This window comes from Hippopotamus amphibius, chromosome 2 (assembly GCF_030028045.1).
Source record: "Hippopotamus amphibius kiboko isolate mHipAmp2 chromosome 2, mHipAmp2.hap2, whole genome shotgun sequence".
Classification (NCBI taxonomy): domain Eukaryota; kingdom Metazoa; phylum Chordata; class Mammalia; order Artiodactyla; family Hippopotamidae; genus Hippopotamus; species Hippopotamus amphibius.
The window spans coordinates 160332397-160357338 of record NC_080187.1 but is presented as its reverse complement, the minus strand read 5'-3'; the positions used below and the strand labels follow the sequence as shown (position 1 = coordinate 160357338).

Below are 24942 nucleotides of genomic sequence, written 5' to 3'. Positions count from 1 at the left end.
GATGGTGATAACCCTGAAACTATCCTGGTGTTCAAATACTACCACTAGGAGCCACCACAGTTTTGATGAGAGATGCACCAGAAATGAGTAAAAGGAAAAGGATTATGGTCTTGGGTTTAAAAAATAATTTATTTTTTCTTCCTTTTCATGGTCATCATCATAACTATTCTTTGATAATCACCTTATGTGGATTTTGACATGAGCAGTCCTAGGTCTGAATCTTGGCTATGCTACTTAGGTATGAAAGCATAGCTTGACCTTTCTAACCCTCAAGAACACGAAACTTAGCTTCTAGAGTAGTCCTTAAATAAGAGAACTTGAGTAAGGTTTCCTGACATGCCTGGCATGTAGGAGACTTTCAGAAAATCTGTTTCCATTTCCTTTCTCCACTTTGGTTACTAAAGAAACCATGGATCTCTTAGTTTTACGTATTACTCATGAGAGCCGGCTTGTGGTCCAGAAAACGTGCTAAGGCCTTTGCGTGTGCTACTGCATTTAATCCGTACATCATCAGGTATTGTTATAGTACAACCACGATTCCCACCTGTAGATATCTGTCCTGTAGCTGGTGAGTGGAAAGACTGAGATTTCTCCCTAAGTTTCACCCCAAAGCCTGGGTTATGTTCTTAACCATTATACGATACTGCTCACTGCTGAGCCATGACTGTTAGTGCTTTGGGAAGAGAGTCTCTGTGATAGAGTTTTCCTGCTGCTGAGGTCTTCTTGTCTTCCCTGACCCCGGAAGCCAAGTCTGTTAAAGCAGAAGATTTCAAACTTTTCTGGCCACAGTCTACGTAAAAAATATTTACCCAACACAGGTGCACGTGTGTGTGCACTACACACTCATATTTATAACTGAAACAAAACAACACCATAAAGCAAGGCTTACTCATTTCTATGTGTAATGCATCCTGTTTCTATTCTATTTCATTGAAACATTTTCTGGTGACCCACTACATCTAGTGACCCACTCTGTTGACTTCAGGACTCACAGGTCATGACCCACAATTTGGAAACACTGCTCTAAGGGGTCCATGTGGGTTCAGGAAAGTTCTGGGAGATGATGGATCTCACAGAAGGCCTAGTGAGGCCTTCTTATTCCCTTCCATGGTAAGGACGTATTTTTTTTCTTTCTGACTTTTGTCACGAGAAGGAATTAAGGACCAGACTGTGACCTCGAAGAAGAAGTGTGGGGACATGGACTTGACCTGTCACTCTAAGCAATTCTCACAGGGAATTCCAAGTCTACACTTTGGGGTAATTCTAGGCTTTTCATTTCCCCATCTCTAAAACTGTTAAAAAACCAAACTACTACTAGCTGGTTGGTACTCATCAACAGTCTGGTTGGAAGACTCTGGTGAATGGCTAAGATGAAATCATTCAGCTTCCTGGGAATAAAGGAACTCTACACATCAGTTGTAAATTGCTAATGTACTAAATTAAAAAGTAATGAACAATATATATCACTAATAAGCAAATAGCACTTCAAACTAAAAATAAATCTTGTTTTAATTTCTACTTTTGCAACCAAAGTCTAATTTACTGAATATAAAATAAAACAATAACAATATCTCAAGAAAGGAAAAGGTAAAATCTTTTAAAATGGATATTCAACAAGAGTAAAATAATGTAATGTCACTATAGTTTGAAACCAATATTAACTAAGAATATTCATTCAACAAATATTTACTGGATATCTCCCATGTGCAAAACTTAGAAGACATTATACTAGAATTATATTCTTAAGAACTAGCAGTTTAGTTGTTACTTTAATTCTTTTCTACATAGCACTACTCCTTTACTTCCTTTATGATATTTTTCAAGAATTTCACATCTGCAATATGTTAGTGCAGCGATGTGATAAAGGTACCCTATCATATAAGATGTGCTAAAGGTACCCTAACACAACCCTACCATAGAGGTTATACTCTAAAGATGAAATTAGGAGGGTCAACATGTAATAATGTTACCAACCCAAAGTCATGCAAATGTGTGACTAAAGAGTTTTGAAAACATTCATAGTCAATCAAGGTTTTGGAAAGCTTGAGTATAAAATCTGGAATCCAAATTAATGTGGTATATATAACCTATATACTGGAATCTCAAAATTGGTAGTCTGGCTGGATTTATCCCAGGGAGAGGGGGTGGACCTGGAGGACAGGTCCCATGGTCCTTCAAGAAGTGTCATGTTGTGGTTGGGCAGGGGAGGTGGGTACAGTTTGCCAGGGTGACCCAACCATCTGGACGGCACTTTCCCCTTTGTTTTCATCCACCCTCACTAAGCAGCCTGATGACTAAGCTGAGCTCCCAGATCCTCTGTCTGGGAGGCAGTTAAATTACATGGAAACACTTTGATCCATTTGAGTCTTACTTTTAACAAGTGGGACCTGAGCAGTGCTCAGACTAGGGCTAACGATTCCCCACTATAGAGGCAAAACCCTTCGGGGTACCTCTCTCAATGCCCCATGCATTTTAAGGCCTCCCAGTTTGGCTGGTGGGAACAGGCACTATTCCCAGCCCTGTGTGACTGCCCAGCGCTGATCCCTTGAACCCTTCAGACAGCTGTCTTCAGGCCTTGCTAATTTCCTCATGTGGGCATTGGTCAGCCGGATACTGGAAGTACCCCTCTGCAGATCCTCAGCACCTTTTGTGCGCAGCTCTCTCTGGTGCTCTGTCCTGTGAACTCTAGCTGCCTTGCTCTCCCCGGCCTCTCAGTTCCTTCTCAACCCAGGGAGTCCACAGGTCAAGGGAGTCAACTGGATGTCTCCTGCGTGTCCCTGGGCTGGAAACTCTCTCAAGGCAGTGAGCTGGGGCAACCCATAGGGCTCATCTGATTTGCTTTCCATCTCAGGTATGACTCTCCCTCCTTGTCTCATGTCCAGTGTCTTAAAAATTGTGGTTTCATATATTTGGTTCATTTTCTGTTTTTGCTGTTTCAGGCAGGAGAGTAAATCTGGTCCTTGTGACTTCATCTTGGCCAGATATGGAAGTCTCGTCTTTTCAGAAACTCTGGATAGTAGATGCGGGAATTTGGGGGAACAGGACAAGAATTCTCCTGTTATAAAGTAATAAATTTTCTTTCTGTTTCTCTTTATATATGGTTCATTTATTCATCTAAAAGCCACTGAACATCTATTTGTAGTCACTGTGATAAGTGTAAATGATACAGTGGTGAACAACGAATAGACTTCACAATATATCAATATAATCTTTCGTGAGCTGGGTTAGCATTAAGCAGTCCTTGAGAGTCTGACCATAGAATAATGGTGTTTCTGGACCTGTGAAGCAATACTAGATCCTGGAACCTGGCATGTGGTGCCTGCCATCTCTTAGCAACCAGCTGGTCTCTTTCTGAGGTCTTCATTTCCTTTTGCTAACTGCAATACTAATTCTGTCCTCATTTGTGAAAGGGGAAGTTTCATTTATTTAGCATCAATGAATCTTATTATTTTAATGATGAATCTCATTTCAAAGAATCAAGTACAGAAAAAACAACATTATCTGTTTCTAGACATTGTTTCTATACAAACACACACACATATATACATAATATTCAGAGAGCATATATACATGTGTATGTGTGTGAATATATCTATGGTCTCCAAATATTTTTTCAAAGTAAACTTTGATGACATACAATGAAGCAGTTTATGATGTATGAAATTGTTGCAATCAGATGATCATTTTCTTCACAAATCCTAAGATAAATATCTATACAATGAATGTTTTCATATATTGTGTTGAAAAACTAGTGCTATCCATCTGGCAAAGATATACTTAACTCGAAGTTTTACTTAAAAAGCCAGCGTACTTACCATATGTCTCAATACTTTTAAGGTAAAGCCTACTTGAAACAAGATGTCTGGGACACATACACCATATTCAGTTGCCCAAAAGTTCATCTGGTAACCATTGTTCTGGCAGGGAGCATTGCTTTTTTAAAGTAGAGACTACCTCTTGTAAAGCTTAACTTTTTTCTTCTTCCATAAAAGACTGTTCAACATTGATAAACCTTAATCCTCTTAAAGTTTAAATTGTCTCCAACATGTAGTATTAAGAAAAAATATTCCAAGAAAAACTGTAATTATAGTTTTCTTTATTTATACATGTAAAACTCTGAACAAATGGATATATTATTCCATGGAGACAAAGTGACTTTCCTTTTGAACAGGAACTATGCTCTGTTTGTTTACTTGGGCAATCTTTTATCAAGTGAAGCCATTTCATAATTCAATTCAGCCTTCTTGTGTACTTTGGTGAACTTTTTCCAGATTCTCTACTGCGATTCTGATCCTTACAATGAAATTTGTATTGAAGTAATAATATAAAAATCACAAAAACTATGGCAACGAAGAGGATGAATTTATAGTGAAAGTATGCTTTAAAGTTTTGCTTTCTGAATCCTAGACGTGAATTAAATCCTATTAAATCACCATTTTCACATGATATAAAAGTTTGATGTCTGTGTATATATGTTGGGTTTTTTTTCATAATTTTTAACTCAGTCACCCTCTAAATTAACTGATATAAGTAAATAAGCTGCTTTTTCTTACCTTTCAGGAATGTTGGGAATACAAATTGAGTAATGCATGTGAAAAAAGCTTTATGTCATTAGCTGGAAAGGAAGTCTTTCAGTCTAAGTTTATGTTATCCTTATTATGGAAAGACAAAGCCGTATTTGGTGACATCAGTGGTGTGGGGGAGGTCAGAGTTACTGTGATCAGGACTTTTGTCTGAGAGAACTTATACAAGCGTGATCAGATTTAGCTCTTTCTCCCCTGGAGGTCCTGCTAGATCTCCATGTTCCTATCCAGAGACTGAACAAGCAAGTAGTACATAAATATCCATAGTTATGTGGTCAAAGAATGCAAATGTAGTGGAAGTTATAATTTTGTGAAAACCAGAATAGAGAATTTTAACAGAGGACACCAGGGGGGAAAATGAAGTTAGCACACCAAATAAATGTGTTGTATGAGAATGATACACAAAGAAATATAATGGATTAGTTTGCTCTGTTCATAAAATGAGAATGACTTAGGGAGAAAGGTTTTTCTACCTCACCTCTCCCCTCTCCACTCCTTCACTCTTTCTTTAATAACTATTGCTCCAAAAGCAAGTTTATGAATTGCTTTGAGAAAAAGTCCAAGCTCTTTTGTGGCTGCTGTGGTTTGATTACATGAATTTCATTCACCACTGTGCTTTCTGTATAATTTCCCCAATAGAAGGGAATGCCTTTACCTGGGAAAAAAATCCACAAATCAATACAGCAATATTTGAGAGACTAAGTCTAATTATGATAAAAAATTATAATTTCTGCATTAAAATTTTAGTGTTTTATGTTTAATTCCCATTAATGTTCCACAGTTTGTTGTGGGATGTGCTGATGCTAAAGCTCTTACTACAGTCTATTTTCACTTGGTTGGAAGGCATATGATGTTTACCTTCACTGCTCTTTTTGGTGTTTCAGCCAAGATGGGTGGCAGAATTCCCTTGTAAAAACCGAACAACCTATTGGAGAAATAAAAATATTCATGTAAGTAAGGGAATTAGGAAACAGGTGATTTTGCCATTGTTTACGGATAAAACAACTAATCTTAAAGTATTCCCAGTTATTCAATGTAGCACATCAGTCATGAAATCTTCCTATGTTTTAATTCTAAAGAAGACAGATTATGAACTCTACATTTATGAATTCTACATCTATATCTACTATGACATTCAGAAGAGGAATGAATGATACTGAGACTGGAATCCCTTAGATAGGCTGTTAAACATAATCATGAGTTGTATTTTAAAGACAAGGTCAAAAACCTCCTTAATCTAAGGAATCTTGAACTTATTTTCTCAGTTGTGTCTTGTATGTCCTCCCTGTGGTCATCAAATGAGGTTAGGACCACACCTGAGCCCACTAGACTGAAACTTCTGAGACTAACCAGGTGATGAAACCCTCAATGTTAGGTTTACTAACACAGGGGAACTAACAAACTCTATGGCTGTGGAACTAGGGCTCCCAGCCCTGTCCTGAATTAGTCATAATTTTCTTAACTTCCTTGATGGAGATGGAAGAAGGCTGGGGAAGGCTAATTACAGGGACGTATGTTGTTGACAGAAGCAACGTCAAACTCCCCTGCTGATATGCAATCTCACAGGGCATGGGACAGCTATTGTTCCCAATATTGAGGGACTTGTGGTCACATATTCAGACATTTTTAGGAAAAAGAAAAACAAGTCCCATATGCTTATGATAAATTTTATAAAAAGTCACCACTTATTAAAATTTAAGATTCAAAAGTTTAAATTTGTCTGCCCCAGAATCTTTACATATATGTGTGTGTGTGTGTGTGTGTGTGTGTGTGTGCTATACCCTCATTTAAACCTGAAAATATTTCAATAGAAGAGAATATTCTGCATCACTTTCTGAGATAATCAGTTTCCTTGGTGAACCTGTAAGTGGCTACAGATAAAGGCAGGACTCAACGTGTCCCTATTTTAGGATATACATTTAATATCCTAGATAAAGCAGGAGCTTCTCTGATTGACCCATCAAACTTCACTCCAGCTCCCTTAGTTGGGTTCTGCTTCTAGCTGTGCTTCTGGAACAAGAAAGTTAAGAGTTTATTCAGACTAACCCACTGTGCCACCCAATCCAATATGGTGACCTCTTGGTCTTCCTCGATTTCACTGGCTTACACAGCACCCTTCAGTGAGGGGAGCAAAAGGCTTGTCCTACAGCTTCTAATTGTTAGTTCCTTGAGGGCCAGGTGTGCACTACTTAATGAATAGGACTAGCATTTGTATATAGGAAGTAAAGCAGACAGAACTATGCTTCGAAGAACTATGGGAATTCATGAACTCCCCCCACCTCCTTTCCATCCCAACTACTGATGCCTGAAAGTCACTTGTAAGGTTTAAATACTCTTTATCATTTGAATTTAATTATAAATTAACTATTGTATAATTTTCAGCATGAGAGTGACTAAGCATGGGTTTGGTCTTTCTAAACGATAAACGTGATTTTCCTGACTAGAAGTTGTATATCTATAATAAAAGATACTATTAGTTCTGTTCTTCTTGTGCTGAATTTTTTTTACATGTGGAAGATTATGCCTGGTTTTGGGGGGAAAACAAAGAAGAACATTTAAGTTAGCAAAGCTTTTAGAACAGTGTCCCGGTTAATGGAGGTACTTGAAATCCCTTACAACAGAGAACAGATATAGGACGAACAGTTGCTCAGCCTGGAGAAGGAAGATCTTAGGGACAAACGATGAACATGATGGATTTTTTGAAAAGTGAGCATGTAAGAAAGAGATTAGACTTTTCTGTTTGTTTCAAGGTGGCAGAACTAGGACCAACAGGTGGAAGCAACAAGGAAAAGACACATTTTTGGCTCAGTAGGAATGCAAAACAAGGAAGTACTTCTAACAGTCAGAACTATCTAAAGATAGAATGGATTCTCCTGAAAAGTGTGAGTTCCTTTTGGTATGTGGTCCAACGGTCTGGATGGCCTCTCATCATGGACGCCAGAGATGGATGTCCACAGCAATGGAAGGATCTGATGGCCCTCAAGGTTGGTTTACTTCAATCCTCAGATTTTGTTATTCTAAGAAAAAGAACACGAAGACACGAGAAAACACTTTTCTGAAGAGATACACTCTGATTTACTTTAAACTTTTGCCTTAAAGTGAAGCACTGCTTCTCTGGAGGAGGACAGAACTCTTATAAGCAACACAGAAGGTCTTCATTTTAAAAATGATGAGAGAAAATATTAAAAGGAGGTGTAAGGCAGGAGGGAAGAAAGGCAGCTGCGAGAACCATAAGGATTTAATCTGAAAAGAGCTGGGAGGTCCAGAGCCCTCTGCTTCACGTTGGCGATGCTTCCTTGATGCGCCCTCTTTCCCATCTCTCTGCTCTGCTCCTTTCATGTGCAATCATCTCCACCGCCCCCACCAGCTCCAGCCATTCCACCATCCTGAACTCTCTAATGGTGAATGAACAGCTTTAAAGGGAAATTCTCAAGGACCATAGGCAGTGGTTGCTGACAAATAGGAAGCTAGAACTATGTACTTCCTTGCATTATTTTCACAGTATATCCATGCTATAGTGGGCATCTATGGAGTAGCCAGGCTGGCACCTCTTCTACTGAGAATTGCTCCCACCCAATTTTGTTAAACCACTGGAACCAACATATTAGTACAATATGATACTGCTTGTAGGCAGTGGTTGACTGGGCATCTCGCCGAATGGATCCAAGTGGTATTCTGCAGTTAATCTGATCCAAGCAGAGTTTTTCTCCTAGATTTTGGAATTGGAATTGGAATTGAAAAGGTCAGCCTTGCTCTGTGTGGTTGAAGCTCTAAGATATAAAGCTAGAATATCAACAGCAGTAATGTTTTCTGTTAATCTGCAGCGATGAGAAAGAAGGAAGCCATCATTCAGGGAAAAAAAGAAGCAAGACGGAGAAGTTCTGGTACTGTGAGTGTTACCCTGATGCCAAGATTTCTTTAAGCCTAGTTACACCTTTTTTTTATATAAATTAATTTTATATAAATTTATTTATTTTTGGCTGTGTTGGGTCTTTGTTGCTGTGTGAAGTCTTTCTCTAGTTGTGGCGCACAGGGGCTACTCTTCATTGCAATACACGGACTTATTGCGGTGGCTTCTCTTGTTGCAGAGCACAGGCTCTAGGCACACGGGCTTTAGTAGTTGTGGTGCGTGGGCTCAGTAGTTGTGGCTCTCGGGCTCTAGAGTCCAGGCTTAGTAGTTGTGGTGCATGAGCTTAGTTGCTCTGCGACATGTGGGATCCTCCTGGATCAGGGCTCAAACCCGTGTCCCCTGCATTGGCAAGCAGACTCTCAACCACTGCACCACCAGGGAAGTCCCTAAGCCTAGTTACATCTTGGCCCTCTTGATTACTGACATTTCCCTTTGCTTTTGATTCTTTGAGATACCCAGTAACATTTATAACAAATTCCTTTATTTACTTACAACCCAAAGTCCTGGATCCATAAATTGGCCCCTACAGCCAAAGTGACTGCTGCTGTAACCTCCGTACCATGCCCTCTCCCATGAAGAGCATTTGGTCAGGTAAGAGCGGCACTTGGGTGAACCCAAAGAGTCACACCCAAAATGTGAGCAAGAATGCAAACCAAAACTACAATGAGGTACCGCCTCACACCAGTCAGAATGGTCATCATTAAAAAGCCTACAAATAATAAATGTTGGAGAGAGTGTGAAGAAAAGGGAACCGTCTTACACTGTTGGTGGGAATGTAAATTGGTGCAACTATTATGGAAAACAGTATGGAGGTTCCTCAAAAAACTAAAAATAGAGTTGCTGTATGATCCAGCAATCCCACTCCTGGGCATATACCCAGACAAAACTATAATTTGAAAAGATACATACACCCTTATATTCTTAGCAGCACTATTTATAAGGCATGGAAACAACCTAAACGTCCATCGACAGATGAATGGGTAAAGAAGATGTAGTGTATGTGTACAATGGAATACTATCAGGCATAAAAAGAATGAAATAATGCCATTTATAGCTACATGGATGGACCTAGAGATTATCATACTAAACAAAGTAAGTCAGAAGGAGAAAGACAAACACCATATATTACTTACACGTGGAATCTAAAATATGACACAAATGAACCTATCTGTGAAACAGAAACAGACTCATAGACAGAGAACAGACTTGTGGTTGCCAAGAGGGAATGGGAGTGAGGGAGGGAAGGATTGAGAGCTTGATATTAGCAGATGCAAACTAGTATCTATAGGATGGATAAACAACAAAGTGCTACTGTATAGCACAGGAACAGGGAATATAGATTCAATATCCTGTGATAAAGCAGAGTGGAAAAGAATACGAAAACAAATATATATTGATACATGCATAACTGAGTCACTGTGCTGTACAGTAGAAATTAATACAACATTGTAAGTGTAAATCAACTATACTTCAACAAATTTTTTTTAAAAATGTGGGCAAGATGGGACTTCCTAGGTTGCGCAGTGGTTAAGAATCCACCTGCCAATGCAGGGGACATGGGTTCAATCCCTGACCCAGGAAGATACCGCATGCCACGGAGCAACTAAGCTCCCGCTCTCAGCAACTAGAGAAAGCCCCTGTGTAGCAACGAAAACCCAACACAGCCAATAAAATAAATAAATAAATAAATAAATAAATAAATAAATAAATAAATAAAAATGTGGGCAAGAGAATGTGGACAAGTCCTCAAGCTGATGACATATTTTTCTGACTTGATTAGATGACTACTGGAAGTTTTCCTAATGTAAAGTATGATGTACAGATTCTGAAAAACAAAAAGGACTTGTAATGTTTTATGAAGAAGATACTGTTTTTTGGCTGATGAGAACTGATGTTTGTACCCACACGCACTCTTCATTCTGCCAAGTTTTTCTGTGTTCATGTAGTTTTGGCTTGAAATACAGAGCATGCAGCTTACCAGGACAATAAGCAGGGAAGTTAACAGATTTGTGACACTCATATCAACAAGCTTTATCCTGTTTATTTCTCAAGACATTCAGTCTACTCCCTGAGTGAATGGAAAGTGAGATTCTAACGTCTACTGAAAAGACAGTAAAACCACCACTGTGGTGTTAAGTTTTGACCCACATCAAGCCAACTGGAGAACTCTTGGGAAGAGACACAAGAACCGGTGCAAGACCTTCCATAAAACTGCCGTATGAACTGTATGGAAGTCCTCATATGTCCTTTCTCAGAGTTGTTTCTTCTAAAAGTTGTGAGTTCGATTTTAACGCTCTTGTGTAGGAAAATGTTAACCTGGATGTGTGTAGAATTCTGTTGATATTGTTGTAAGTAAAAATAGTCAAATTTTTTGAATGCTTAATATGCACTAGCCACTCTAAGAATAAATATATGAAGGCATATGGACATATTTGATCTCATCCAACTCTCACAACAATCCTTTGAAGTTGGAATGATTATTTTCTTCATTTTGCAGGTGAAGCCTATGAGCATATCACTATTGAACAGGGGACGGTGACTCACATCAAGTTCCACTGTCCTCACAGGCTCTTTCCTTGACCGCTGAGCTGTAAAGTTATTGTAGTTTTTCTTAAAATAAAACCATTTTTACAAACACCTTTGACAAGTCAAGTTATTTCTGTTGCAAAAATGTCATTTCTTATTTTAGGAAGAAGCAGAAGAAGCAATTACAAATCAGGTTTCTATTCCATTTCTATTCAATTCTCTTTTAAAGTAATCAGCCACACTGCCTGCAAAACTGATAGATCTGGGCTGAAATGAACAAGATCATTTTCCAGGAAAATTTTTGGGTTGTTTATTAAATATTTTCTAGGTGGATCAGTTGAGAAAAAAATAGTAGACCCTAGGATTACCTTTTTTTTCCCCCATAGGATAAAGTTTTGGCTTTAAGAGAGAAACCAGGATAATTCTGTCAGTGTGGGAAAAAGCCAATGCATAGTTCAGTAATATAATAAGACACTGAAATATTAATACTAAATATTAAAATAAAAACTTGTTATCCAAAAAGTTGGTGGGAAGCACCTTTGGCTGTTGACTTAACAGATACCCTCCTCACCCCTCCTTGTTCCTTGAGGTACAGGTATTTACTGTTCTCTGTATTCAGGGAAGAGAGACTTTCTCCAGTCTAGGGGGTGAAGCAGAGCTCTTCAAACCTATCATGGTGGTCCCATTCCCTTACCAGAGAGTGGGTTGAGCATGGACATACCACCCAAGCCTAGCCCACTGGACAGTAAAGAGAGAAGGATGTATGTTGCAAGTCTTGGATATCTAGCTTAAGGAAAAGAGCACATAGGCAGAAAAGCCCCTCTTTTCCACTAGATGTTGTCTTCACTGCATGGGATCCCTGTATATTGTGGTAAAGTGAGATAGCATTGCCCACAAGCTGAAGATGGCCATCAAAGAAGAATTGGACCTGGACCTTGATGATATCATTGGGCTGCTCAATGAACCAATCCTGGCCACCTACCTCCAGATTTCTGGTTATGTGAAATTAAAAATAAGCCTTTACTATTTGAGCTGCTTTCAGTTATGTCTTCCGTTAATCTACGGCTAAAAGCATTCTGATACAAATAACTTTAACACCCCCATTTCTGGAAAAGCCTTAAATTGTGATTCTTAGTGAAGATGGTTGTTAAATGTTAAGCAAAGTACTTAGAAGGAGACTGTGAAAACCATTTAAAAATGTTTTTAGATTCTTTCTTTCAGGAGCCTATCACGCATTAAAACCCTATCCCATTAGGGTGACTACTGATGAGAGAGCCCCCATCCCATGGATGGAGTGTGGAGAAGTTCATAGGCAAAAATGAGGACAGAGTTGCAGGTCTTCAAAGCCATTAGATTATGATGGTTCACATACTGATTGAGAGTTTTTATTCAGGAATATGAGTAGACAAAGAGTATGACAATATTGGATCACATTTGTTTTTAATTGTATGATCAAAACAGGCCTTGTATTACTTATGTACATCTTTAAAACGAAGATCAAAACTGCATTGCACGTGTTCTTCTCAAAAACACAGCTCACACATAGCTTATTTGAAATACAGATTTATGCCAAACCCCACGAAATAATTTTGCTCCTCATTTCCTCCCCCCCTTTTAACGTGTGAAGCTATTTAACATATTGGGTGGCTCCAAGGTCATATACCAACCAGTAAAATTATGTTGATTGTACAAAGCAAGGATATGTGGAATTTTCTTTGAGTTCCAGCTAATGTTTCATTTACAAACCCTGGAAGAAGCCTTCTTGCTGTCTCTCATTAGTAGGGACCAATTTTAGGTTACCTTGTTTAAGGCCCAAACTTTAGACCCCCCAAAGAGACCAGAAAGATCCTTAATAAAACATCTTGTACCTGACAACATCTTTAGTCCATTTGGATGGCTGAAAAAAAGTTACTTGCTTTAAGTCAACTACTGAAATCTGAAGACTCTGGTAAATAGTGAGTAGACAGGAGAGGGCTTAACATTCTCAAAATCTGACTCAGGTAAAGAAACTAAAAAGGAGTGAGAAAATCATGTCCCCTCTGCCCCTCCTTTTTTCCCTCTGAGTCACCTCCTTGTTGGTTTTGCTGTTATCTTTCTAATTTAGCATGTAGAAAATGCTTGTTTGGAAGTCATTTGTACTGTAGAGTTGGACTGCTTCTACAGGCAGGCTGGGAAGTTTCGGAAGTTGCCAGGCTCATAAGCAGGGTTTTGGCTTAGGAGCCGCAACATGGAATCTTTCCTTCCATGCAGCTCCCAAGGAGAAAGGGAAACAGTGTAGCTGCTTCACAAGTGACCTTTAGAGGGAGTCATACTTGTCCATCAGAAAGGTTATCATAAAACTCAACTGATTAATGAGAAATGAGTGTGAGGAAACTGTGAATAAATGCTCGTCCCTCCTAAGAGGGGAAAAGATCAATGCACAAACCTGCACCTGTGGAAACCAAGGCTTTCCCTGGTTGTTGGAGATGAAGGGTTTGGGGGCCCAAACTGCTGAGATTCATAACCTGGGTCCAGCAACCATCACACGCCAGGATGAAGGGGCACATCATCCAAGCCTGAAAAGGCCAATTAAAGAAATGATTTCCAATTTGAAAAACCATTTTCAAAGCCACCTGCAGCATACTCACATGTAGCCTGACAAGGGTGTTTTCACCTCGATCCCACTTCTTTGCCAAAAACCTGGCATTCAGTAAGAGACCAGAGCGGCAATAATTCTCACCGGTGAAGCATGAAATAGGAGCGACAGGGAAAGTGACACCAGATCCCCAGTTGGGGAAACTGGAAAGCATTAACATGTCTGTGTACCTAACAGAGCACAATTACTACATTTTATTTTGTTTCAACAGTCAGGACCTAAATGAACATCACCATTCAGTTCTGTTCTGGGCAAAGATCCAAGCTCATCTTTGGTACAGTTGATTTTGAAGCCTTACAGTCAATCATATCTACACAATTTGTTCTTCTTTCAGGCTTCAGGCATCCTCCTGATTTCCATTTCTTGTTTGGAAGCCTTGAGTCATCTGTTCTGGCAACATGACCAACCCAAATCAGTCATTTTCTCCAAATTATATTGAAATAGGGATCTTGCTAGTTTGTTTTCCTCTTCCTTCTTTCCTTCACATAATTTTCCCTTTAAGGATCTCCTAATACAAAGCTGATTGAAGGCATACAATATCCTCTTTCTTCTGCTGTTGTCAAATCCAAGTTTCTTACTCACATGCTGCAGCTCTGTAATTAAAACAATGAGGGTGGCACTCAGCCCTGGGTGATGAGTGCATGGCTTCCATTGCTCGATGGGTCCTGTATCCCAGGGCAGAATTCTGGCCTTGACGTTACACCTTTAGGGCATAATTCTGACATCATTTACACTCCACAAGTCTCAGCGGCTCACAGAATCCAAATGAAAGAGTGCAATTCCATGGCTCTGTTATTTGAATTACGTAGAATCTGCGACCTGAAGTTCGCAAAATTGCATGCATCTTGGGGCCATTTTCATTTAGGCAAAGGACAGAGGGAAAACTAGATATCCTTCAAAGAAGAGGAAAAACAGCTTACAAAGAGTAAGTGACACAGATTCTTCTTTCTGAAAGCAGCAATTGAACTTCAAGGAAGGGCAACATAAGGAAAGTTTCAGCTAAGATTCTAACATAAAACTAAAACATTCTCTCTGCTTCAACTCATATCAGGTCTTCGGGCACAAATAATATAATTATTATTTTTCATTACAGAGAATTAATTGAATTGAGTTTCTGCATATGGTCCTTGGATATCTTTGCTACCCCACACCATACCACTTGCATTACATGCTGTATGGAGGAATTCTTTAAAGTTTTCCTCAACATGTTTTTAACTGAACTTTCAGTATGATTTTACCACCACAATTAAATTCTGTTGATGTGTCTAAAATAAACTACAATTTTGATTTTCTAAGATACAAAAAAATTAGTTTAGCTGTCAGTATCATTTAGGAGGTAGGTCCATGGCTCCATTCCCTGGAAAGTTGGCAGGATGCTCAATGCACCAAACATGCTGCACAGCTCAGCCCAGGGAAGGCATTAGTGTGATGTACGAACCAGAACCCTGACGGAAAACGCTAAAGAAAGAAAAAGCAAAATAAGATACTTGAGAAGCAACTAACATGGCAAATAAGATGGATAAAATGTGGTGTTAATTGCTCCATTAATCTGTAAGTGAAGAGACATTTAGAATTGACTGCAAAAAGTGTAGTAATTTTCAGTGACAGCAGATTACTGTGCTTATAAAGATGAATACACTTCCATTAGGAAATAAGAATCACGTAAGCTGAGTCTTTCACTTATGTGTATGGTAACTCTGAGGAAAAAGACTGAAAAAAAAAAAAAAAAAAAAAAAAGCAACCAAAACAACTCTATTTCTTGGACTGGGACTGAAAACCAGGAAAAAAGGATCTGACCATGGAGACAAAAAGTCGTTTGCCATCCAGCTCCCAGGTCTCTGCTAAACAAGTCCTGCTGAAGAAATTCCTTGCTCCATCCTAGTCACCTCCATTCTCTCACCAATCCTCTTTTTCTTACTTCCTCGGTTTCTAATATCTGTCTTTCCCATTTATGAAGTCATCATTTATTCACTCACTTATTCTTTCAGTATATTTTGTTCCAAGCACTAAGATAAACACCTTTTTCTAGGGTCAAATGTTGATAGAGTAATTCCATTGTCCCCAAATCAACTAAAACCTTAATTTTCTCCAGGAAGCCTTCTCTAAGATTTTTCTCCAAAAATCTTAATATTGTACCTGCTTGCAATATTTGACCAAGATGTTGCCTTTCATATTATACTATGTGCTTGGCATACAGTAATACTCAGATAATATTGTATTGAATACACTGATATTCAAATAAGAAAGGTGTATACTTATGCATATGTGTCTATATACGTATGCATATAGTCCATATACACAGATATGACTCAGTATCCATATTAACAGTCTGAATGATTTGTATATTTTTAACTGAATAGAATATGCATTATTCATGTGATTCCCATATTTAATCCAGGTTATAAATTGCTCGACAATGGCCACTCCTGTTCTTTATCACCACGCTCTAGCATTTAGCATTCATTTGGTTCTACTTGTCAGTAAGGGCAATATGATGTAGTGGGCAGGAGTGTGGGCTCTGGGGCCACACTCCTGGAGTTGGAATTCTAGTTCAACCATGAGTTGGCTGTTTACCTAGTACGAAACGCTGTTGGCATGAAAGGTGAGCAAATTAATTCCAAAAGATTACTGCCAGAATAGAGATGATTTTTTATGCCAGCTTTCTCTACAAATGAGTTAGTACATTGTTGTAAGTTGCCTGACTTTATAGCTTGACCTAGCTGCAGCACTGTATATGATCACAGCTGGGGCAGAAAGCCTCAGAATTCAGAGATGTCCCTTACAAATGGAACCTTACATAAATGTGTGACTCAGTGCCTTAGGAATTCACACCCTGGTGCAGAATTCTGCTACAACCAATTCATACATGTTTGAGACCAACGATGTTGTGCACTAAGTTGGCTACTCCCAAAGTATAAGTCACATTTGGAAATATATTAACTCTTTATGACCACCAGCTAGTACAGTAGGCTGCAAATTAATTTCTTGAAGTGCCCCCTAGTGGTACCAGAGTTAAACGCAACTCAACAACAGTCCCAACCCTACCAAAGAACAAAGCCTTGGACCACAGCATTTTGCAGGTTGCAAATTACACTCTGACTTAGCAGACTTTCAATTCACTTAATTAGGCTCCAGAGGAATGGTATTATAACAGCTTGGACTTCTACTGGAATTGAGAAACAAAACCAGCAATCACTGTGCTTAATGCTTTACAACTATTATCTCATTCAACTTTTACATGAAATAGATTCTACTCTTTCCATTTCATAGACAAGGACAAGAGACTCAGTGAAGTTAAGCAACTTTCCTACTAGTCAAACAGCTTGTAAGTGGTATAGTTGTGATAAGAACGAAAATCTACTTGACTCTAAAACTTCTGTCCTTGAATGCTGTGCTTGACTCCTGTGTCCTCAGGGAGAGAGTCAGAGTCAGGTCACTGAGAACATCCTACCTCCTGGCTCTAGTCCTTCTTTTGTGCCTGTGTCTCCAGGGCTTGGGCCCCAGGCTCTGCTTGGTTTCTGGGAGGGGCTAAAATGCTGGGTTTTGAGCGAAGGAACAGTTGAGCCAGGGTCTATAGCCCCTTTTGTTATTCACAGTCCTCTGCACCAGTTTTTTTAAGTGCCTGAGTTCTTACTTAACTGATTTAAACACAAGATAAAAAGATTTAATAAGCCAAAGTCTATCTGTACTTTATGGAGTTCTGGATGTGCACGGTCTTCCAGATCACTTTGAAAAATTGTTTCCTTCACACCACATTATTATCAATTAATAATTAAGGGTTAACTATTTTCCTGCCTAACTCTTTCAGTCAATGTTCTAGAAAACTACAAGTTGGATAAACTACATAGAATTCAAGATATTTGAAAAACAATGCAGAAGCCAACCCTAGGGCTTAGTTTCTGGACCTCACCTATCTCTCCCTGGTGATTTCATCCAGTCATATGACTTTAGTTACCATCCCTATGCTGTTAACTGTCACCAGTCTCCAGTTCATCCAGTCACCTACTCAACACCTCCACTTGGGTATCTAGGAGGCATCCCATATTTAGCACGTTCAAAAGAAACTCCTTATTCTTCCTCCACAAACTTACTTCACCCACAATAGTCTCCAAATCACTTAACAGTAAGTCCATCTTTCTAGTCACGCAGGCCAGAAACTTTGAGCATATACTTGAGTTCTGTCTTCCTCTTATTCATCTCTATTACCCTGGCCCAAGCCCTAATCATATCACACTTGAACCTTTATGCTAGTCTCCTAATTTCTCTACACTCTATTCTCAAAGTAGAGACAGAAAAGTCCTGTTAAGATAAAAGGTAGACCCTGTCACTCCTTTGCTCATAACCTGTCAGTGTCCTCCCATCTCCCTCAGAACAAAACCAAAATCCTTTCAAAGGCCCCAGGCAATCTGCTCCCACCACACCGCATCACGCTTTCCACCTCATCCTCTACTATGCCTTCCTTGGTTCAAGCCCTCCAGCCCTACTGACCTTCTTCCTTGGAGCAGGCACACTCCTACCCCAGGGTCTTGACACTTACAGCGTCTTGTCTGGGATCCTCTCTCCCACTTAGCCCGGTGTCTCACTTCTCACCTCCTTAAACTGCAGAAAGAGTACCTTCTCAGTGAGGCTTTGACCGCACCTCTCTTGTATTTAAAATTGCAACACCCTCACTTGAATACTACCTATTCTTTCCACCTGCTTTCTTTTTCAACATTTATTTTTATTTTATTTACTTATTTATTATATTTTCATTTTTAGCTGCATCAGGTCTTCGTTGCGGCACGCCATATCTTCATTGCGGCATGCGGGATCCTTCGTTCTGGTGCGTGGGCTTCTCTCTAGTTGTGGTGCGCGGGTTTTCTCTTCTCTAGTTTTTGTGTGCGGGCTCTAGAGTTCGTGGGCTATGTAGTTTGTGGCACGCAGGCTCTCTAGTTGAGGTGTGTGGGCTCAGTAGTTGTGGCACATGGGCTTAGTGGCCCTGCGGCATGTGGGATCTTAGTCCCCTGACCAGGGATCGAACCCACGTCCCCTGCATTGCAGGACAGATTCTTTACCACCAGACCACCAGGGAAGTCCCTGCTTTATTTTTCTTTATATCCCCTTCAAACATGTTTGCAGTTTACCTGCTTGCTTTATTGCCTGTTGCCCCTACTAGGATACCAGCTTCATGAGGACAGGGCAGGAATTTTTGTCTATTTTATTTACTGAGGTATTCCCCTGGCTAAATATGGGAACCGACATATAATAGGTACTTAGTAAATATTTGTTGAAAGAAAGAATAAATGCATTATATTCCCACTGATCCAGGATGCTGGTGTTGTGAATAGAAAATTGTACCTGGCATTTTTAACTATTCCAAGATCAATCTCTTTCACTTTCTTACCAAATGTCAATTCTTCCAGGTTTCTTTGGAATCACCTAGACTTCACCAAAACGTCTATCAAAGAGGAAAGTTTTGGGCATTTGATCTAGTGAATATGAGTGGAATTCAAGAAATAGCAACTGAGGAAGCCTAGACTTCATGTGGGTTATTATCCCCCATCAGCTGGCAAGCCATGATAGCAAAGTGCATTTTTACCCACCAAACCTGCCCATCCCTTCTCCATGATGGCAGAACCTAATTCTAGTGTTCACACCTTTGAGGCCACATGCTCAAGGAAAGGCAACATCTCTGGCATGAGGGAGTAAATCACCTGGGCTTATTCTCCTGGCTCGTAATACCATGAGACATAAGCGTGCAACTTAATTCTAGCCAATAAAACTTGAGGGGGCTTTTGAGAGAGGATTTTTCCCCTTCCTAAAAAAATAGGATTCTTATGCCTCACCTTTAGATTTGGTAGGTCTGAGTGGAGGTTCAGGTTTGCATTTTTAATACCACTCCCAATTCTGATGCAGAAGGTCCAGGAACCACACATTGAAAAACAGAAAGAAAACAAACAAAAAACCCTTCCCTATAAGTTTAATGACCTGGGGCTGCTCTTACCCAGATGTCTGTCTGTTAGGAAACAGGCCAGATACTCAGGACCATTATCAGGTAATTCTCCAAGGAAGGCCGTGAAACCATCCTCACTTTCCTCCACTATTTAGTCTAGAACGTACTCACTTTTTGAGCCAAAGACTGTAAATTGCAGGTGTGCTCCATCTCTGGCCTCCAAGACGAGGAAGCTACAGATATTCTTACCATCAGTCACTGCTAAATATGGGACCAGGTCGCATTCCCCACAAGATGTGCTAGTTAGAGGCACTTTGCTCCTACCTCTTGGTTTCCTCTTTGGTTTATTTAGGGACAACACTGAGACATACAAAAAGTCAGATTATTATCTTACGCACATCTTTTCAGAAGAGATTAATATTTCATTCCACCTCCCACAAGACTAGCAGAAATTCTGGTTGGCATTAAGCATGTTCTCACTGTTTACATATGAGAACAAAATTCAAATGAGGGTACTTTTCTTTCATTCCCAAATAGTCGTGCACTTTGCAGAACAGGTACAACAGGAAGTATCCCCTGGTATAAAGCAAGCAGGACCACACCTATGGCTGTTTGAGCTGAAGAATGTAGGAAAATGCTTTCCTACGCTCTAGGGAATGAACGAACAAAGAAGTCAGGCTTCTCTGGGGTTCTGCAAGGGACTGATTTTTAGAGACACCACATTGCATAGGGAGTGTGGCTACAGATTTAGCTTCTAAGATGATTACTTATTTGAACAAAAAAGACCTGTGAATTACCCACTAATCTTGATGTTTACACTTCCCACCAAAGCCACTAAGTGTCTGGGGCTCTTTTATTCAAAGGAGTTCCATGTCTCTCACATACAGTCTGTATTTTTAGTTACCATTTGGTTACCATTTTCAAGACCAGTTATTTAACAGTAAGTATTTTTTAAGCACCTACTATATGCCTAGTACTAATTACCAACAGTACATCTAATTTGGCCATTAAAACAGCAAACATGCTATAATTTTGTCAAGTATCAAGTCCATAAGCTAGAGAGATCCAGCCACAATATTCCATTAACCTGTGTAGTTTGTCCATGAGGCAGGAAAGGCACAAGTACATTTTTCTCCCATTTTTCAAGGAACATTGAGTAATGGAAAGGTTATATTTACTTATTATCTCAGGCAAAAATCGAGTGCTTGAAGATTAATCTGGATTCAATATATGGAGTTTGAATTTTTCTCTCTAGTAAATCTATCCATTCATTCAACAAATAATTGTCTGTTATGTTCCAGTCATGGCTCTCTGGGTTAGAGATAAGGCAGGGAACAGGTCAGACACAATTCTCAGACTCACAGAGCCCATGTCCTGTTGAGGGAGCCCAACAATGAACAGGCGAAAAACAAATGAATAAAATGATGTCAGATCAACATCACTAATCATTAGAGAAATGCAAATCAAAACCACAGTGAGATACCACTTTACACACATTAGGATGGCTATTATGAAAAAGGCCTGAAAAGGACAAGTGTTAGGGAGGACGAGGAGTAACTGGAACCTTTATGCATTGCTGATGGGAATATAAAATGGTGCAGGTGCGGAAAACAGTATGGTGGTTCTTCATAAAAGCTAAACATAGATTTGTCATATGATCCAGCAATTCCACTTTTGGATGTATACCCAAAGGAACTTCAAGCAGAGACTCAAACAGCTATCTGTATACAAATGCTCATAACAGCATTATATACAAATGGCCCAAATATCCATCAATAGATAAATGGGTAAAACAAAATGTAGTGTATACATACAACGGAATATAATTCAACCTTATAAAGGAAGGAAATTCTGATACATGAGACAACATGGATGAATCCTGAAGACATTATTATGCTAAGTGAAGTAAGCCAGACACAAAAGGACAAGTATTGCTATGATTCCACTTATGAGGTACCTAGAGGAGAAAAATTCAGAAAGACAGAAAGACAAATTCACAGAGACAGAAAGTGGAGGGGTAGTTGCCAGGGGCTGGGGGAAGATGGGAATGGGGAGTTAGTATCTAATGGGCACAGAGTTTTAGTTTTGCAAGATAAAAAGAGTTCTGAAGATGGATGGTGGTGATGGTTGCACAACAGTGTGAATGTACTTAATGTCACTGAATTGTACCTTAAATATGGTTAAAATGGTAAACTTTATATTATGGATATTTTACTACAATAAAAAAAATGATGCCAGAGAGTAAAAAGCTATAAAGAAAGTAAAACAGGAGGATAACTGATTGCTATATGGAATGGAAGGAGGCTACAGATTCTGAGTGTCCTCAGGGAAGGCCTCATTGAGAAGATACCTGCTGAGCTAAGAGGGCTTGTATTTAGAAGAGGTAACATCTATTGGAAGGAGAGAGAAATTTTTAGAAATGGAGAGCTTTAGAGAGAAGAATCAAGATGGCGGAGTAGGAGGACGTGCGCTCACTCCCTCTTGCAAGAGCACCGGAATTACAACTAACTGCTGAACAACCATTGACAGAAAGACACTGGAACTCACCAAAAAAAAACCACCCCACATCCAGAGACAAAGGAGAAGCCTCAATGAGACATCCTTCCCATCAGGAAGCACCCATGAGCCTCCTAGACAGCTCCCTCCACAGGAGGGCAGACAGCAGAATCAAGCAGTATCAGCACTATTTCATCTTGTGGAACTGAAAATCATAGCCACATAAAGACAGAGAAAATGAAAAGGCAAAAGACTTTGTACCATGAAGGGACAAGATAAAACACCAGAAAAACAACTAAATGAAGAGGAGATAGGCACTATTCCAGAAAAAGAATTCAGAATAATGATGGTGAAAATGATCCAGGACTTTGAAAAAAGATTGGATGCAAAGATTGAAAAGTTGCAAGAAAAGTTAACCAAAGACCTAGAAGAATTAAAGAACAAACAAACAGAGATATGCAACACAATAACAGAAATGAAAAATACACTAGAAGGAACCAATAGCAGATTAACTGAGGCAGAAGGATGAATAAGCGACCTGGAAGACAGAATGGTGATCATCACTGATGTGGAAAAGAATAAAGAAAAATGAATGAAAAGAACTGAAGACAGCCTAAGAGACCTCTGGGACAATGTTAAATGCACCAACTTTCACATTATAGGGATCCCAGAAGGAGAAGAGAGAGAGAAAGGACCTGAGAAAATACTGGAAGAGATTATAGTTGAAAACTTCCCTCACATGGGAAAGGAAATAGCTACCCAAGTCCAGGAAGCGCAGAGTGCCAGGCAGGATAAACCCAAGGAGAAACACGCCAAGACATATAGTAGTCAAATTGACAAAAATTAAAGACAGAGAAAAGTTATTAAAAGCAACAAGGGAAAAACGACACATAACATACAAGGGAACTCCCATCAGATTAACAGCTGATTTCTCAGCAGAAACTCTGCAAGCCAGAAGGGAGTGGCACGATATATTTAAAGTGATGACCGAGAAGAACCTACAACCAAGAATAAACTACCCAGCAAGGATCTCATTCAGATTCAAGGGAAAAATCAAAAGCCTTACAGACAAGCAAAAGCTAAGAGAATTCAGCACCACCAAACCAGCCCTACAACAAATGCTAAAGGAACTTCTCTAACTGGGAAACATAAGAGAAGAAAAGGACCTACAGAAACAAACCCAAAACAATTAAGAAAATGGTAATAGAAACATACATATTGATAATCACCTTGAATGTAAATGGACTAAATGCACCAACCAAAAGACACAGACTGGCTGAATGGATACAAAAACAAGACCCATATATATGCTGTCTGCGAGAGACCCACTTCAGACCTAGGGATGCATACAGACTGAAAGTGAGGGGATGGAAAAAGATATTCCATGCAAATGGAAATCAAAAGAAAGCTGGAGTAGCAATACTCATATCAGATAAAATAGACTTTAAAATAAAAAATGTTACAAGAGACAAGAAAGGACACTACACAAAGATCGAGGGATCAATCCAAGAAGAGGAGATAACAATTATAAATATATATGCACCCAATATAGGAGCACCTCAATACATAAGGCAAATGCTAACAACTATGAAAGAGGAAATCGACAGTAACACAATCATAGTGGGGGACTTTAACACCCACTTACACCAATGGACAGATCATCCAGACAGAAAATTAATAAGGAAACACAAGCTTTAAATGACACAATAAATCAGCTGGATTTAATAGATATCTATAGGACATTACATCCAAAAACAGCAGATTACACATTCTTCTCAAGTGCACATGGGACATTCTCCAGGATAGATCACATTTTGGGTCATAAATCAAGCCTTGGTAAATTCAAGAAAATTGAAATTGTATCATCTTTTCTGACCATAATGCTATGAGATTAGAAATCAATTACAGGAAAAAAACTGTAAAAAACACAAACACATGGAGGCTAAACAATACACTACTAAATAACCAACAGATCACTGAAGAAATCAAAGAGGAAATCAAAAAATACCTAGAGACAAACGACAATGAAAACACAACGATCAAAAACCTATGGGATGCAGCAAAGGCAGTTCTAAGAGGGAAGTTTATAGAGATACAATCCTACCTCAAGAAACAAGAAATGGAGAGCTTTAGGAAAAAATCTGGGAGCTTCTAAGGTGGCAGTTTATAAGCTTTTGCTTTACTCTTTGTGTAATCGTGGAAGAAACCATGATTTCCAAGGTAGTTTCTTGGGATGTTCTAAAAACTAATTTTAAAAATTGTTCCTGCTCTTTAGAATCATTCTTATCTCTATAGGGAACTTAAGTCATTAGTCCTCTCTTCTGAAGTTTGAGTTCTCTCTACAATGTCCTTGCCAAGTCATCACCCAGCTTCTGATTAGGCATCTCTAGATGCCAGGATCCTACATCCTTTCAGAGAGTCCATCTGATCCTGGGATGATTTTGCTGTTGAAAAGAGAGACGCTCCTGCTTTGAGCCCAGTACCATTTTGAGGTGACCTTCATCTGATTCCACTCAGCAGTGAAATGGTTAATTTTATGTGTAACTTGACAGTGAGGAACAGATTGAGTAAAGTGGATTGCCCTCCATAATGTGGGTGGGCATCGTTCAATCAGTTGAAGGCCTAAGAGAACAAAGGGCTGACCTTTTCCCAAGTAAGAGAGAATTCTTCTGCTTGATGGCCTTTGAACGGACACATCAGGTCTTCCTGGTTCCAGTCTTTAGATTCAAAGTGGGACAACAGCTCTGCAATTTTGGACTTGCCAGCCTCTATAATCCTGTGAGCCAATTACTTATAATCTATCTGTCTATCTATCTATCTATCTATCTATCTATCTATCTATCTATCTAATCTATCATCA

General features: G+C 39.3%; 1 protein-coding gene across 6 annotated transcripts in view; it reads right to left on the bottom strand.

Annotated features, from left to right (window-relative positions):
• Positions 1 to 24942, bottom strand: part of SLC25A21 (solute carrier family 25 member 21) — a 478694-nt gene that overhangs the window by 48668 nt on the left and 405084 nt on the right. For all 6 annotated transcript variants that reach the window (XM_057720563.1, XM_057720567.1, XM_057720564.1 and 3 more), the window contains one exon: positions 5442 to 5508. In XM_057720563.1, the coding sequence (XP_057576546.1) occupies positions 5442 to 5508 (67 nt within the window). The remainder of the gene's footprint in view (positions 1 to 5441; positions 5509 to 24942) is intronic.